Source organism: Haliotis rufescens, unplaced genomic scaffold, assembly GCF_023055435.1.
Source record: "Haliotis rufescens isolate VD_foot unplaced genomic scaffold, xgHalRufe1.0.p SCAF_9, whole genome shotgun sequence".
In the NCBI taxonomy this organism is placed as follows: Eukaryota; Metazoa; Mollusca; class Gastropoda; order Lepetellida; family Haliotidae; genus Haliotis; species Haliotis rufescens.
Genome location: NW_025964383.1, coordinates 28,458,253 through 28,475,559, shown reverse-complemented (window position 1 = coordinate 28,475,559; position 17,307 = coordinate 28,458,253). Strand labels below are relative to the sequence as shown.

The 17,307-nt window shown below is 40.3% G+C and overlaps 2 protein-coding genes across 3 annotated transcripts in view; both read right to left on the bottom strand.

The window, feature by feature from the left end:
- Nucleotides 1–520: 520 nt before the first annotated feature.
- The window catches only part of LOC124130547, a 33,003-nt gene continuing 16,216 nt past the window's right edge, over nt 521–17,307 (bottom strand). For both annotated transcript variants that reach the window (XM_046493662.2, XM_046493668.2), the window contains exons 2-11: nt 16,295–16,453; nt 14,865–14,944; nt 13,210–13,285; nt 11,306–12,299; nt 7,984–8,105; nt 6,889–6,969; nt 6,068–6,429; nt 3,211–3,275; nt 1,263–1,344; nt 521–735 (exon numbers count right to left, since the gene is read on the bottom strand). In XM_046493662.2, the coding sequence (XP_046349618.2) occupies nt 673–735; nt 1,263–1,344; nt 3,211–3,275; nt 6,068–6,429; nt 6,889–6,969; nt 7,984–8,077 (747 nt within the window). In that variant the 5' untranslated portion in view covers nt 8,078–8,105; nt 11,306–12,299; nt 13,210–13,285; nt 14,865–14,944; nt 16,295–16,453 and the 3' untranslated portion in view covers nt 521–672. The remainder of the gene's footprint in view (nt 736–1,262; nt 1,345–3,210; nt 3,276–6,067; nt 6,430–6,888; nt 6,970–7,983; nt 8,106–11,305; nt 12,300–13,209; nt 13,286–14,864; nt 14,945–16,294; nt 16,454–17,307) is intronic.
- Nucleotides 12,282–16,453, bottom strand: LOC124130935 (annexin A7-like). The gene is made up of 4 exons (XM_046493991.2): nt 16,295–16,453; nt 14,865–14,944; nt 13,210–13,285; nt 12,282–12,299 (listed from the first exon to the last, which is right to left on the bottom strand). The coding sequence occupies exons 1-4, from the start codon at nt 16,451–16,453 to the stop codon at nt 12,282–12,284; spliced, it is 333 nt and encodes a 110-aa protein (XP_046349947.2).

Genomic DNA, 17,307 nt, shown 5'->3' with positions numbered 1-17,307 from the left:
GTCCATCCAAATTATAACTCCATGATACCAGCCTAGTTCGGCAAGGGTGGAAACTGGACTTATATAGTCAGTTAACTCTCTTTGGCTCGGGAAGACGAGCCATGTATTACCATGGGCCTTTTTATAAATGCTTGAAGTAAGGAAGAAACACCATCGCATGGTTGGTTGGTTGTTTTGTTGTTTAACGCCGCACTCAGCAAAATTCCAGCTATATGACATCGGTCTGTAAATAATCGATAATGGACCAGACAGTCCAGTGATTGACATCATGAGCAATTGGGACCGATGACATGCATCAACCAAGTCAGCGAGCCTGACCACCCTTTTACAACAAGCATAGTCGCGTTTTACGGCAAGCATGGATTGCTGAAGATCTATTCTTACCCGGATCTTCACGGGTCCCATCGCATGGTGGAGCTGTCGATAAGCTGTAAGTCTCAAGCCCGTAATTGATCACCCCTATGGTGATGTGACTGTAATATTGGTATATGCTCACTCACTCCAAATATATGCAACAAAGTCAGATAACATGGTTTATTAAAAACAATCTGTACAAAGAGGCATTGTGTACTTAATATGAAAAGATGCATTACCCATAACACACCATATGAATTTCTCAATGTCAAAAAAAGTAAAATCCACTTTCTCCTGCCTATGCTGCCCTGGTGGTGTTTATACCCATCGTTTGACCCCCCTGTGTCTGGGCCTCCGTCTGGAGGAACGTTCATGAAGGCACTGAAAATATCATGAACATACGGGGATTACTTGAGGTTTTGATGGTACGCTAGCGAATGGTATTATCACAGTAGGGTGGGGATTTATCATTCAAAACTGGCTTCCACAGGAGATATCACTTTTGTGAGATCAAACGATTTCTCCCAGGAGATATCATCGCTATGGTGAAATTCAGTCACAATGCCTTGTGAAAAACTGACGTCATCCGTTGCCGAGATTGAGAAGGCCATTGGTGCTGTTGGCTTGTCCAAACTCATGAGGGAAATAAGTGTTTTAAAGCAAATGTTAAAGATATTTTGTATTGCACAAATATCCACCTAAACCCAGTAGGTTATACTACCATTTTGTTCCCATAATTATAAAACTGAAATGCCTAGATTTGTCGACAATAAAAAGGACATAAAGACGCCCACAGGAGATGCGGCAGCTACTGAGTACTCAGATGAGGTAGCTACTGAGTACTCACCAAGTCAGGTCGATGAGAGAATAGTATCATAATAGGAGATGCGGCAGCTGCCAGTACTCACCAACATCATCCAGAAGATGAACCAGGGGCAGAACAGGATGCTCACGAGGAGATGCAACAGGTGGTTGACTCCCTCTTCACGTCTGAGAAACCGATAAAATCACAAATATTTAACCTATATTCAAAGCATTTGTTCATATCATTCTACCGAAGTTAGAAATTACAGAAGTCTTACTGATTAATCATAGCTTACACACACGAATCCTCTGATTCAAATGTATGATAGGACGTCAGGGTCTGAAGAAAATTGCCACCTCTGACTGTACTGTTACTTGAACCATGATTGAGACCTTGGTACTTTTAGTATTTGTGTGAGTGAGTGAGTTTGAATTTACGCCGCTTTTAGCAATAATTCAGGAATATCACGGCGGGGGGCACCAGAAATGGGCTTCATACATTGTACCCATGTCGGGAATCGAACCCGGTTCTTCGAACGCTTTAACCACTAGGCTACCCGACCGCCCCTATTTGTGTAAGTACATAATTATATAGTACACTGTGTACGTACAAATAAATACATTTAAAAAATAACTGCAAGAGTTCTACCAAAACTTGTATCGGCCAATATGAAACGTATGGACGAGGAACGTTTGGGCTGACCTAACTTATACCTCATACTCATTCATTTACTCGAGGGGTGGTCGGGTAGCCTAGTGGTTAAAGCGTTCGCTCGTCACGCCGAAGACCCGGGTTCGAATCCCGACATGGGTACAATGTGTGAAGCCCATTTCTGGTGTCCCCCGCCGTGATATTGCTGGGATATTGCTAAAAGCGACGTAAAACCATACTCACTCACTCACTCATTTACTCGAATAAATCTTAGAATGTCAACTTGACAATGTGTGGTTGTATTGTGCACCTATACTGGGAGTTTGTTGTTGTTGTTTAACATCGCACCCAGCAATATTCCAGCTATATAACGGCGGGCTGTAAATAATCAGTACAAGACAATTTAGTGATTTGCATCATGAACATCGATCTACGTAACTGGGATCCATACATGCAATCGACCAAGTCATGTTTCCTGGCCACTCGATGCATTTAGACGCCTTTTACAACAATCAAAACTTTGCTGTTGGCCAATATTCTTATACCAGTTATCCCACGGGGTAAGTGAAAAGAAAAGGTGTATCGGCCATAACACTAATAACTGAAGGAAAAGAAATCATGGCAACGAAAAAGGAGGGTAACAGTGTTCACTACATTCCTTGTTCAAATGACGATAAATTCCCAATAGACCCGTGAAGACCCGGGGTAGAATGGGTACTCAGCAACCCATACTTGTCGTAAAAGACGACTTTGCTTGTCGTAAGAGGCGACTAACGGGATCGGGTGGTCAGGCTCGCTGACTAGGTTGATGAATGTCATCGTATCCCAATTGCGTGGATCGATGCTCATGATGTCAATCACTGGATTGTCTGGTTTAGACTGTTATTTACAGACCGCCGTCATATAGCTGGAACATTGCTGAGTGCGGCGTTAAACAATAAACAAACAAATTCCAAATATGCAATTTTACTCCTCGCAAAAATGCTGACTAAACGAGTGATGTATGTTGTTTTTGTTTTTTTGTTTAACGCAACAGTCAGCAATGTTCCAGCTCTATGACGCCGGTATGTACATTTTCGAGTCCGGGCCAGTCAATCCAGTGATTATCGATCTTCGCAATGGGATACGATGACATGCACCAACCAAGTCAGCAAGCCTTCCCACCCGATCCCGTTAGTCGTATTTTGCGACAAGCATAGGTTGCTGAACGCCAGTTATAACCCTGCATCTTCACGGGACAAACGAGTGATGTAACTGATTATGTCAATATTGTTCTGGTGAATATTATCTCTTTTCAGTACTAAATCAATTCAATCTCAATGACATGACATTAGTCCGCTGTTCGTCCAAATTTCACGCCTTATAGAGACGTTGTTGACACTAAAAGCATGTAACTATACCGTGTGAAGACAAGCTGTGGCAGCGTCAATCTCCGATGCAGCGGATGGGTGTCGTCAGTGGAAATCTGTTAAATATCAAATACCATGCTTTAGACAATCAAGTCTGCAAGGTTATACATTTTCTTTTACCTGAAAAAAGGACTTTGTCCAAACGGTGGTCGAAGTTTGCTGGAATTGTTTAAAGAGAGATAACTTCTCACAAACCGGAAGTCTGGCCTGACCGGAAGAGTATGCAAATTGGGGTGCAAAAGAAACCATTCCTCTCAGTTGTCTTTATCGTATGTTGGGACTTTCAATTGAAAATATAAGTTAGCGATATTATATTTAAAAACATAACAGTAACGGCGCATTAACTAACATTGTGACTTGAAATGTTTGATGGGCATTTGGCCTCATTACAAAAACAAATTCATTCGTTCATTCAATAGAATAACTAAGATGTCAATTTTTTTAAAAAAGGTACTATTATAAAGACAAGGGGAACCTGTCGGACACAAAATGCCACTGTTTAATTTCAAGTGTCTATGAATAAATAATAATCACACCCACATTCATTGCATCTTCCCGAGGCAAGAGAGTTAACTGACTATAAAAGTCCAGTTTCCACCCTTGCCGAACTAGGCTGGTATTTTGGAGTTACATTTTGGCTGGACTAACGAGTCTATGCATAGTCCAATCAAAATCGTGCAACGAAATCGAAATCCGGTTCGTAAACTGTCGTGCAGATTTCGGTCGATTGCAGGTTTTGCAAAACATGTGCACCGCCAACTCGTTGTCAGCAGATATTTTTCAAATCTTTAGATGTTTTTAATCAAGGTGTTCACGTGATTTGATGCATTTCGTGATGTAAGACCCAATTTATCACAATATAGATCTTGATTATCGATCGGATCGTCCTGACTGGGCGCCACCATTTTGTGTGAAGCAAACGCAAGTGATACGAGAGGTGGAATCTGATTGGTCCATAGGAGAGGCTTAAAAGGGACATAACTGGTAAAAGCCACTAGTGGCGCTACGATCGAATCCAGTAATTCCAGCCTAGTTCGACAAGTGTGGAAACTGGACTTTTAAAGACAGTTAACTCTCTTGCCTCGGGAAGATGCATTCATTGCGTCATGGTTCAAGTTTTCATTGTGATTCAGTATACAAACTTATAAGTTGTTATGAGACCCGCGGGCCCGCATATCTGTATGTAAACTTACACTAGAGAATAAAAAAATGCTACTATATTTAGTGAATAGCCTCATATCTATAATGGTAGTATGGTGGATTTTACACGGCTTGGAAAAATATTTCAGTTGCATTACGAATGTCAACAGTATTTGGGGGGAATTCCCGAGGTATTCCGATCGCAGTTGCTTAACAGGTTTGTGAAACCCATTCTCCGTTGTGAAAAGATTGCTTAGATTCTTATAGAACCAACTACCAAGAGAATGAGTTTGATTTAACGCCACTTTGAACAGTATTCCAGTTATTATAGCTTAATGTGGGAGGAAATCCCGAAGTAATGCAAGTCTCAGACGTTTACCACTTCGGTGAAACCCACGAGCATGGGTATGGTGCTGACAAACCTAGAAACATAATCGGAGCGAACCGGGATTCGAACCCACAATCATACTATTAGGTTTCTGGCGTGCCCAAGGGACGCAACTCCTGGCCTGTATGAATGAATGTCGGAAAGATAAAGTCGTTGTCAACCGATCCCTCGGGGTATATGGTGTGATGTACCCTGTGTGTGAGCCTGACGGCTCGGGTACATAGACTAACACACAGTACATCACACCATATACCCTCCGTATCGATTGACAACGTATAATGTTAGACTTGTGTATCCAACAAAAATATTACGATCGGTCAAAAAATAATAAAGTTTAACATTCCCATGTTATTTATCACTGATGTTATTGACTCCAGTCGGTCGAATTCGTAAACCACAAAATTTAAACTAACCAGATATCGAGATAAGCTGCGTATTTGCGTCTAATACGCATTACGTATACTGAAATACGCAGACAAATCAAATCCTAGCATATCAGATACGCAACAAAAACTATAAATACGCAATTAAAATAAATTAATGCGTATATTATAACCATTAGATAAAACGATTGTGTATCAGTCGATCGCGAAATTCCCTTAACGACAGTTACATTCGGAAAAAGCTTGTGGGACAACCATAAATGTCAATTGATAAGCACATCCTGCCTAGTCAATGGTGAGTTGAAATGGGGTTTAACGTCGCGTCCAAGATTATTGCACTTACATAACGACGTGCATGCACGTGTGTGTGTGTGTGTGGCTGCTTGTACTAGTCAGGACTGATGCCGATTTATAGTGCTAGCCCACTGAGATACCATGCCGCAGTTTACCATGAATACCCCACTCAGACACAGTATACTGACTCCGAGCCGACCAGTCCTTGTTTAAGCCACTTAATGCCGAGCGCTAGACAGGGTAACCATGTTTTAACGTCTTTTCGTATGACATGACCGGGGATCGAACCCCGGACCTTCAGCTCTCCGGGCGGGAGCTATACCACTGGACCACGGAGGCGGTCTGCCTAGTCAATGTACAGATGCAGAAGGGTATACTAATATTCATATAGTTTAAAATGATTTACAAGGATTGTCACGAAATAGGTTTTCAAGTCAAAATACCCAAATCTTAAGAAACAGGTAGGTAGAAAATATTTGAATACCCTCTACAAATTGTGGATACCATTTCAAAATCAAACCCCTGGTTAAAATACCCAAATAGCCAAAAGTTTATCTATAGCTGTGCTAACAGAGACTATTAAACGATTTATCGTAACAATCGTGAAACTAATCATTTCTATGGACTTCTAAGATAGACCTACGTCCGAGGTAGCTGTCTCGACGAGCACCTGCAATGGAGTTACTGGATAGACGGGTGGCAGTGGCATAGGATGTCCTCCATTACAAGCTGAAGGCATCTGTCCAAGGTCATCATCACCTTCAAACAGAGGCAGACTCCAATGTCTGTCAGAAGACTCCGACATGTGTAGCGTTGGGGAAGTGTTCAACTGGTCGTAGTCAGTCGGCATGATGGGCCGTATGTTCAGTGGGTATGGGGGTAACCGGTTGTATTGCTGGTCACTCTCTGGGACGTCCTCTGAATCCAGAGGCACTATGATGGGGATGTTGGTGGGGTATGGAGGTAGATGATGATGCGCTGTCTCCGTCGTTGTCGATTCAGGATCTGGTGCAAAAGTAGGACTGCTTTACAATTGCCTGTCTAAAATTATTCGACTCTCTCAAGGTTCATACAGATATGGAAAAAAATAAAGGCTTTTTTCAAAAGTCATTTATAAGGCTTTTCTGTTGGGTTATTAGCCTTGGTCTGCCCATATTTCTTTAATACATACAATACATTAGTCATAAGACCTAAGAAGCACCAGGAACACCCCCAATTTTCCAACAACATATATTTTCAAAACAAACAATTATAATAAATCATGTCTATCATGAATTTTAAAAGTTTTATAAAGTTTATATTATTTTTTAAATTCAAGGCTTTTCAGGCTATTTTGGTGATGATAAGACCTTTTCATACCTGTATAAACCTTGTCTCTGAATACTGAAACTGTGGCACAGAGGACAACGCAAGGTAATGCCCAGTGGAGCGGGGCTGACCAAGTCTTAATTTATTTTTTCCTACCTGAATGGGAGCCCTGTGAAATCTCCGCCACTTCTGTCGGACATGAAGGGAAGAGAGTGTGTATGTCGGGCTGGGGGTGTGCTGAAACAGTGGAGTTTTCTGTCAGCCACCCCTGGCATTTATCTCACCATTACGAGTTTCTTGTGAAACATAATTTGGGAAAAGATAGTTAAAGTCATGTTGAAAAATAATAACATTATTGTATCGTTTGAAGAGTCTTACATGAAGAGGTAGTGACGTTGCCTTCATGACTTTCCTAAATTAATTCATAAATATATCTGGCGATCAAAATGTTTTTAACAATTACCAGATATGATAACTATCAAAACATGAAATACCACAACTCCTTATAAAATACCTAACGTAATGTTATTGTGGAGAACCTATTCATCAAAGAATGCTTACATAAGAGTGAGATTTTGTTGTTTACGTCATTGCAGTCAGTGATTGAGGGGGTAAGTTGGGTTTAACGCCGCTTTAAACACTCTACCAGTAATACCACGGGGTGTCAGTTGATGTTGGAGAAAGCCCACAGGTGATGCAGGTATGAGACGTGACACAGCCACGAGCACGGGTATGGCCTGACAAACCTAGAAACAATCGGGGGCAAACCGGAATTCGAACCCCACCTCACAGGTTTCTGGTGTGCCCAGGGGACGAAACAGCGAACAGAGAATTGCGGCGACTAAGACGACGGAGTGAAAGAGTGAGTGAGTTGGGTTTAACGCCGCTTTTAACAGTATTCCAGTTATACCACGGCGTGTCAGCTTAATGTGGGAGGCAATCCCGAAGCGATGTAGGTCTCGGACGTTTACCTTTTCGGTGAAACCAACGAGCATGGGTATGGTGCTGACAAACCTAGAAACATAATCGGGACGAACCGGGATTCGAACCCAAAATCATAGGTTTCTGGCGTGCCCAAGGGATGCAACTCTGCACAGCGAATCGCGGCATCTCAGACGACTAGGCCACCCGTGCCCCCCTAAGACGACTGAGCCACCCGTGCCCCCACTACATTGCAGACAATGAACAGTAAATGCACAACAGTAACTGCAGAATGTCCACCTCACAAACCACTATATGCAAGCTACCCACCTGCAACAAAGTGGACATCAAACTGCTGACCGCCACCCGGAACGACTTCCTGCATCGGACCGTCATCTGCATGTGTTGACCCGTTGGACGTCATGGAGTCCACGTCATCTCACAACCTAAACCTACGAGACAGTACAGTAATGCATTCATATATGTTTGTGTAAAAAGTGTTGTTTCATGATTGAGGCTCTATGGTGTAACGATGCATTGAACTGTCAATGAACTGGATGATCCACTCCGCCCCCCATGTCCTATGTTTACACTATATAACTAAGATGTCCTATGTTTACACTATATAACTACGATGTCCTATGTTTACACTGTATAACTACAATGTCCTATGTTTACACTATATAACTAAGATGTCCTATATTTACACTGTATAACTATGATGTCCTATGTTTACACTGTATAACTACAATGTCCTATGTTTACACTATATAACTAAGATGTCCTATGTTTACACTGTATAACAATGATGTCCTATGTTTACACTATATAACTACGATGTCCTATATTTAAACTGTATAACTATGATGTCCTATGTTTACACTGTATAACTACAATGTCCTATGTTTACACTATATAACTACAATGTCCTATGTTTACACTATATAACTATGATGTCCTATGTTTACACTGTATAACTAAGATGTCCTATATTTACACTGTATAACTATGATGTCCTATGTTTACACTGTATAACTACAATGTCCTATGTTTACACTATATAACTACAATGTCCTATGTTTACACTATATAACTACGATGTCCTATGTTTACACTATCTAACTAAGATGTCCTATGTTTACACTGTATAACTACGATGTCCTTTGTTTACACTATATAACTACGATGTCCTATGTTTACACTATATAACTACAATGTCCTATGTTTACACTATCTAACTAAGATGTCCTATGTTTACACTGTATAACTACGATGTCCTATGTTTACACTGTATAACTACAATGTCCTATGTTTACGCTGTATAACTACGATGTCCTATGTTTACACTGTATAACTACGATGTCCTATGTTTACAGTGTATAACTATGATGTCCTATGTTTACACTGTATAATTACAATGTCCTATGTTTACACTGTATAACTATGATGTCCTATGTTTACACTATATAACTACAATGTCCTATGTTAACACTGTATAACTACGATGTCCTATGTTTACACTGTATAACTACGATGTCCTATGTTTACACTGTATAACTACGATGTCCTATGTTTACACTGTATAACTACAATGTCCTATGTTTACACTGTATAACTACAATGTCCTATGTTTACACTGTATAACTACAATGTCCTATGTTTACACTATATAACTAAGATGTCCTATGTTTACACTGTTTAACTATGATGTCCTATGTTTACACTATATAACTACAATGTCCTATGTTTACACTGTATAACTACAATGTCCTATGTTTACACTGTATAACTACGATGTCCTATGTTTACACTGTATAACTACAATGACCTATGTTTACACTATATAACTACGATGTCCTATGTTTACACTATATAACTAAGATGTCCTATGTTTACACTATATAATTACGATGTCCTATGTTTACACTGTATAACTACAATGTCCTATGTTTACACTATATAACTACGATGTCCTATGTTTACACTATATAACTAAGATGTCCTATGTTTACACTGTATAATTACGATGTCCTATGTTTACACTGTATAACTACAATGTCCTATGTTTACACTGTATAACTACAATGTCCTATGTTTATACTATATAACTACGATGTCCTATGTTTACACTATATAACTACGATGTCCTATGTTTACACTATATAACTACGATGCCCTATGTTTACACTATATAACTACGATGTCCTATGTTTACACTGTATAACTATGATGTCCTATGTTTACACTATATAACTACGATGTCCTATGTTTACACTGTATAACTACAATGTCCTATGTTTACACTATATAACTACGATGTCCTATGTTTACACTATATAACTAAGATGTCCTATGTTTACACTGTATAATTACGATGTCCTATGTTTACACTGTATAACTACAATGTCCTATGTTTACACTGTATAACTACAATGTCCTATGTTTAGACTATATAACTACGATGTCCTATGTTTACACTGTATAACTACAATGTCCTATGTTTACACTATATAACTACGATGTCCTATGTTTACACTGTATAACTACGATGTCCTATGTTTACACTATATAACAATGATGTCCTATGTTTACACTGTATAACTATGATGTCCTATGTTTACACTATATAACTACAATGTCCTATGTTTACACTATATAACTACGATGTCCTATGTTTACACTGTATAACTACTGTATAGTGTAAACATTGGACATTGTAGTTATATAGTGTAAACATAGGACATTGTATAGTTAAAATTCAATGATTAAAACCACCCGTCCCACATGATTTTAGATGTAAAAACTTATGCGAAACCTTTAAGGTGTTTTTTTACATATGTAGATTGATATAATTTTATAAAATGCGAAAATTAAGACTAAAGCATTGACACATATGCGATCCAGAAAATATAACAGCGGAACTCTATATGATCTGCGTTTTATGAAAACTGTAACTTTGAGCAAGGTGTCCCGGGCGGTTACAAAGGGAAACCACTCTCAACTAGTGTTTGAACTAAGATTAGCTTCCCCTGAGTTATCAATGAGGTCACGGTCATTACTGTAGCCTGCCGACACCTTCCGTTTTTATCCTTCCCACAATATCGAAAGGGTATGTTGTGTCACACTTCTTCAGCATAGACTCGGATAGAACTATATTGTAAGCTATCGACTCCACAGTTATGTGGATCGCTGTCGCGATTAAGAACATTTTTGACGTGAAATCCTTGATGCGTTCTTCGTGTTTTCGAAGTGTCAATTTGAATCACACAGCTTTACAAAATGAAATGTCAACGATTGAACGTAAAGCAGACTAATGGTTTGTCAAAATATCTATGGAAAAGTACGCCGCCATCTTGGATGAAGATAAAATAAACTTACGACAGGTATGGGCTATCTTACATTTACGACAATCTTAAGATATCTTAGGGCTACGATAGGTTCGAAAATATGATACGATAGCCTACGATTTCCTTACGACAAATTTACGATAATTTTAGGGCTACGATCGTTTCGAAAATCTAGGCCCAGGTGACGTCGTTACATCTCCTCATCCAATTTCAAATGTTTCAACGGTGGTGTTACTTAGCCAGTTTATAAATAATTATTGATAACAAAATACAACTGATGATAGATAAATAATGTTCGAACATACAATTCAGTGGTATCAAATGCATCCACTTCTACTTGCAGGCTCCAACATAAAACTTGTAACTTTGGGTGGTCTCCCTTCGTGTATTCAAGGGAGATAATTCTAAACATATAATGCATTGATACCGCTAACAACAGCAAAATAACATGCCACACTACCATCCAACATAAAAAACGAAAAAATACAAATTTAACAAAATCTCTTTATTCATTCAGAAATATCTTTACATCAACAAATCAATCAAACGACTTGGAAGGTTTTTTTTAAAATGCTTGACATATGTCATCATATTGCAAGATTGTAAGTCACGTATGATAATGATATATCCGTATAAAAAATAAAACTAAAAATAATAACATCGATATGATTCGTAGTTGATGAAGATGCAGGTGATATCTCTTCAAATTTAAAGCGTAACAATACTAATACATGCTGAGTCTCATGACAACAGGTGCTGTTCATTGCCTACACGAGAGTTACCGTACATAATAAACGCCGGCATCTCGACCAAACGCCGGGCCTCGATTAAACAGATAGTTTTTATGCTCGGAATGCTCCCCATTATTATCGCCGTCTGTAAAAAAAGGTCTGAAAGAAACAAACGCCCGGCCGTTTAAAAGAGAAAAAATATAGAAAATCCCGCAACGATGATTATTGATATGTTCAATAAGTTGCTTTATATATATTATATATAGTTTGCTGAGTGTTTTTTCGGTGATACCTTACACGATTGGTGAATTGTTTGACCAACAGTTACTATAACAGCTGAAACGAAATGTTGGTAAGATATTTGAATCGTATTACACTGCCCACTGACTACCGATCTTTATGAGGGAAGTGGAAAGTATGGCCTGCTCAGCTTCAATTCACCAGTGTTCAATGAAGGATGAATGGTATACAAAACATAGATTTGTCATATGTCATTAAAGGTCAGTTTCTTCTTCTGATATCTTAATCGTTGCTGGCGTTGTGACGGTGCTCAGTTATCCGTAATGCACTGAAAAACAGGACGTCAAATGTCATATTATGAATACACTGTAAACGAGGAAAATATGTGAATTCAGGAAATATCATATTTCGGATAATAGAAAATGTTAGAGGGGAACAATATGCCCGATAATATTTTAACGATATAAATGAATAGGAACTTTTCTTGAATAGGAACTATATTAAAACCGACGAATTGTTAAATTATGAAAAGCAACCTTTCATTCAAACTATGAATGCATCGAGCGTAATGCTGTTGATTAAATGAGTTGATGCGTTTTAAACCATGGGGAAAAGGTGAGTATTTATGGTCATATCTTGATGTATTGTGTTGTCCCGGTTGATAAACCCTGGACTTTAAACACGATTGGTTGAAAGTCAACAAATTAAAGGGTAAAGAAAATAAGAACGCCAAACGTCAACGAGGAAAATATGTGAATTCCTGAGATATAATACTCCGGATACTAGAAATTAATAGGGTAAAACATAGAGGAGAACAGTGTGTGTGTGTGTGTGTGTGTGTGTGTGTGTGTGTGTGTGTGTGTGTGTGTGTGTGTGTGTGTGTGTGTGTGTGTTGGGGGTGGGGTGGGGTGGGGTGGTGTCTGAAATTGGTCTATAATTGGTCTAAAAAACACTACACGTCGTTGCATTTATTCAATGTGGTACATTTAAATTAAATTCTTGAGTCAAAATTACTCATTTTGTCAAAAGGTGTAACAAAATATTGTTAATCTACCAACCCGTCGAAGTTCATTTTAATTCTTATTCCCACAAAGTACCAAACATGTACCGTCCAACGATGACTTATCAAATCAATACAGGTCCTGTCACTCCAAGGGTATTGTAAACTAATGGGAAAGAAGACGTCGGGTTGTTTAAAAGGAGTAGATTCCCATGAATAACAGTGGAGGTAAACTAACCAGAATGATCCAGACAATCACCCAGGGCCAGAAGAAGAGGGATATTATGCAGTGAAGCACGTGGTTCACCCCTTGGCTGAAACAGACACATAGTATGCGTTACCCAGACAGTGGGACACGTGTTAGTTCACAGGGACTAAACCAATCCTGTCGTTTGAGTGAGTGAGTGAGTGAGTTGGGTTTAACGCCGCTTTTTACAGTATTCCAGTTACATCGCGGCGTGTCAGCTTAATGTGGGAGGAAACCCCAAAGTGATGCAGGTCTCAGACGTTTACCGCTTACCAACGAGCACGGGTATGGTGCTGACAAACCTAGAAACATAATCGGGGCGAACTGGGATTCGAACCCACAATCATAGGTTTCTGGAATGCCCAAGGGACGCAACTCTGCACAGCGAATCGCGGCGCCTTAAACGACTGGGCCACCCGTGCCCCGCTTCCGTTTGAACACTACAGAGGATGAGTGAGTGAGATAGGTTTAACGCCGCTCAGAACAGCAGGTCAGTTATTTGGGGTGTGTCGAAGGAAGCCTCGAGTGATACAGGTCGTATACCCCTTTAGTAAAACCCCTGAGCACGGTGACCGCCTTAATAAAAATAATCGGGTCGAAACCTGAGATTCGAACCCTCGATAAGTAGGACCTTGGGACAGTTACACTAGAGTGAGTGAGTATGGTTTTACGCCGCTTTTAGCAATATTCCAGCAATATCACGGCGGAGGACACCAGCAATGGGCTTCATACATTGTACCCATGTCGGGAATCGAACCCGGGTCTTCGGCGTGACGAGCGAACGCTTTAACCACTAGGCTACCCGACCGCCCCAGTTACACTAGAAGCTGCCCGGAACAACGAATATTAACGTTTGAGCCAATCCTGCCTCTGATTCCGAGTCTAAACAGACAAGGCCCTTTCCTGTCCTGCCATACCTACATGCATGGTGACAAAGGATTGTTACATGGTAGGCATGTGTGACTGTGTGTTTGTTGCTTAACGCCGCACTCAGCAATATTCCAGCTGTATGACGGCGGTCTGTAAATAATCCGGTCTGGACCAGACAATCCAGTGATTGACATCATGAGCATCGATCCACGCAATTGGGATACGATGACATGCATCAACCATGCAAGTCAGCGAGCCTGACTACTCGATCCCGTTAGTCGCCTCTTACGACAAGCAGAGTCGCCTTTTACGGCAAGCATGGGTTGCTGAAGACCTATTCTACCCCGGATCTTCACGGGTCTGGTAGGCATGTAATTAAATGAATACAGATATATTTACTGAACAAAGAAGTTAGGGATCATAAATATCTTGTGGGTAGATGTTTTGTCGCGACGACTGAGCACACAGTTTAGAGAAATACCCCCATCAGTGTATACTAGTTTCGTTTCATGGTCAGAAATCGCTTCATTTTTTTTCGAGACTAAAAGTTGTGATTCCGCAGGAATAATAATTCATTTCAGGTTGACCTTTACTGGTATTCAAACAAGGCATAACAAGGTAGACAAAAACACACCGTTGACGATTTTCCGTTTGTTTACGAAGTAGATAAACAGTCATTAGATAATTAATATGTGAATGATAAGATTGGTTCTAAAAGCCCCAAGACCGATCGGCTATCTATTAGATGTAGAGTAACTACGGGGGATAACTCTCACCGTTCTACAATAACTGTCTGCTGGGGCTGACCGCCAACAACAACCACGTTGGTAGCAGACTGTTGTGCCATCATCTGCGGCTGGAAAGGATGATTATGATTATGATTATGATTATGATTATTATTACTGCTGTTACTGCTTTGGTTATTTGTTTATGTTTGCATAATGTCTACAAACAAATATCTCACAAACTACACATGTATAAATTACTTGATAGGCATTACTTAAAAGTTGAAGGATGACAAAGTGGAGACAATTTTCTGGATAACAACTTCATTGATACTGTAAAGGCGACGTTTCGGAATAGATCCTTATACCGTTGTCAAGCTTTACAACGGTATAAGGATCTATACCGAAACGTCGCCTTGACAGTATTAAAGAAGTTGTTATCCATCAATTGTGTCTACTTTACACATGTATAGCCACACAGCTGTGAAATCGTAGTTTGGTAGTGCTCCTCATTAACTAGCAGACATGTGTCCCTGTGGAGAGTGGACTAGTTTCTCATTGCGATTATATTGCAATAGGACTCACGCCAGTATTAAATGCAATAGTATTAAAACAATTTAAGGCTTGATCAAGGTATTAATCAATGTAATATGAATGTATAAAATATTGCTGACACTGTCAAAGTTATCCTTTTGCCCTCTGTCGCCTCTCTATCACAAGGGAAATATCTCTAATATGAAGTTATTAAATTTCTATAGTTATAGTACAGCCGTAGAGCTAACAATTGATAGTTCGATATATCGTTACGAGCCTATTGCTCATGCTGTTTGTCGCTTGTTTACCTGATCTAGGGGTTTTCAGGCCGCCGTAATGGCTGGAATATTGCTACATGCAGCTTCAGAAACTTAACTCGCTCACCCCTACAGTGCCCCGTGTACATCCGGGTAAGAATTGTTCTTCAGTTTTCAAGAAGCGACTAACGGGATCGGGTGGTCAGGCTCGCTGACTTGGTTGATGTATGTCATCGTATCCCAAATGCGTAAATTGATGCTCATGATGTCAATCACTGGATTGTCTGATCTAGACTCGGTTATTTACACACCGCCGCCCTATAGCTGGAATATTTTTTTAAAGTGCGGGCGTTAAACAACTAACAAACACACACTCCTACAGTACGAGTCCTAATATAGTCAGATAGTGTACCAATGGGATTCACAAACGCAGTCAAGGTTTCAAATTGAAGAATTAATTGTAAATCCCCCTGTTTCAAAAGTATATTTACAGACGTAACTGACTATTTTCAAATGTATTTTGTTAGAATTATATGTAGTCACGTTTACGTAGCTTGTATATACATGTCACGTGGGCAGTATATCAGCAATAGGATGACCTAGTCTGTTTGTCATGTAATTGACACGATCGTGATTTGATACCTCTGATTAACGCATGCTAAGCAATCACTGTCAGAACTTTCATCCTACCTGTGGGGCATACCCGACTGGCTGTGGCGCATACCCGGCTGGCTGTGGCGCATACTGTGGCTGTGGGGGGTAGCCGGCCTGGGGTGGTGGGTACTGTTGCTGGCCATACCCAGGGTTACCAAAATTACTCTTGTCGCCGTAGGGGGGAGGTTGTGCCATCTGCAATAAATATTTTAATAAAATATCGCATTTTGAAGTTAGGGATAATTTGTAAACTTTTCATGAGATAAGCATGCATAGCTCTCTCAAAATGAGTTACCTTTCTGAGCAACTTAACGCCCTTACCGGGCACGAGTGACTCAGTGGTACAAGATCGTACAGAGTTACTTCCCTTAGCCGTGTCGATCCCGTTAGTCGCCTCTTACATGCATTGGTCAGAATTGGTCTTCAGCAAACCGTGCGATCCGTGAAGATCCGGGGTAGAATAGGTCTTCAGCAACCCATGCTTCCCGTGAAAGGCGACTATGCTTGTCGTATGAGGCGACAAATGGGATCGGGTGGTCAGGCTCGCTGACTTGGTTGATGCATGTCAGCGTATCCCAATAACGTGGATCGATGCTCATGATGTCAATCACTGGATTGTCTGGTCCAGACTCGATTATTTACAGACCGCCGTCATATATCTGGAATATTGCTGGGTGCGGCGTTAAACAACAAACAACAACCATGCTTGTCGTAAGATGGGACTAACGGGATCGAGTGGTCAGGCTCGCTGACTCTGTTGATCACATCATCCCAATGGCGTAGATCGATGCTCATGACGTCAGTCACTGGAATGTTTGGTCAAGACTCGATTATTTACAACCGCCGTCAGAGAGCAGGAATATTGCTGAGTACGACGTTAAACAACAAACATGCAAACAAGGCCAAGAATTTGATAAAGACTATAGTCTAAGGTTAAAGGTTCTGATGGTATGAACTATCACTACGCTGCACGCTAAAGCTGTTGCGACAAAACTGTCACGGCTTGAGCTTATCGTTATCTGTAACTGGGCACTAGTAACACGGGCCAA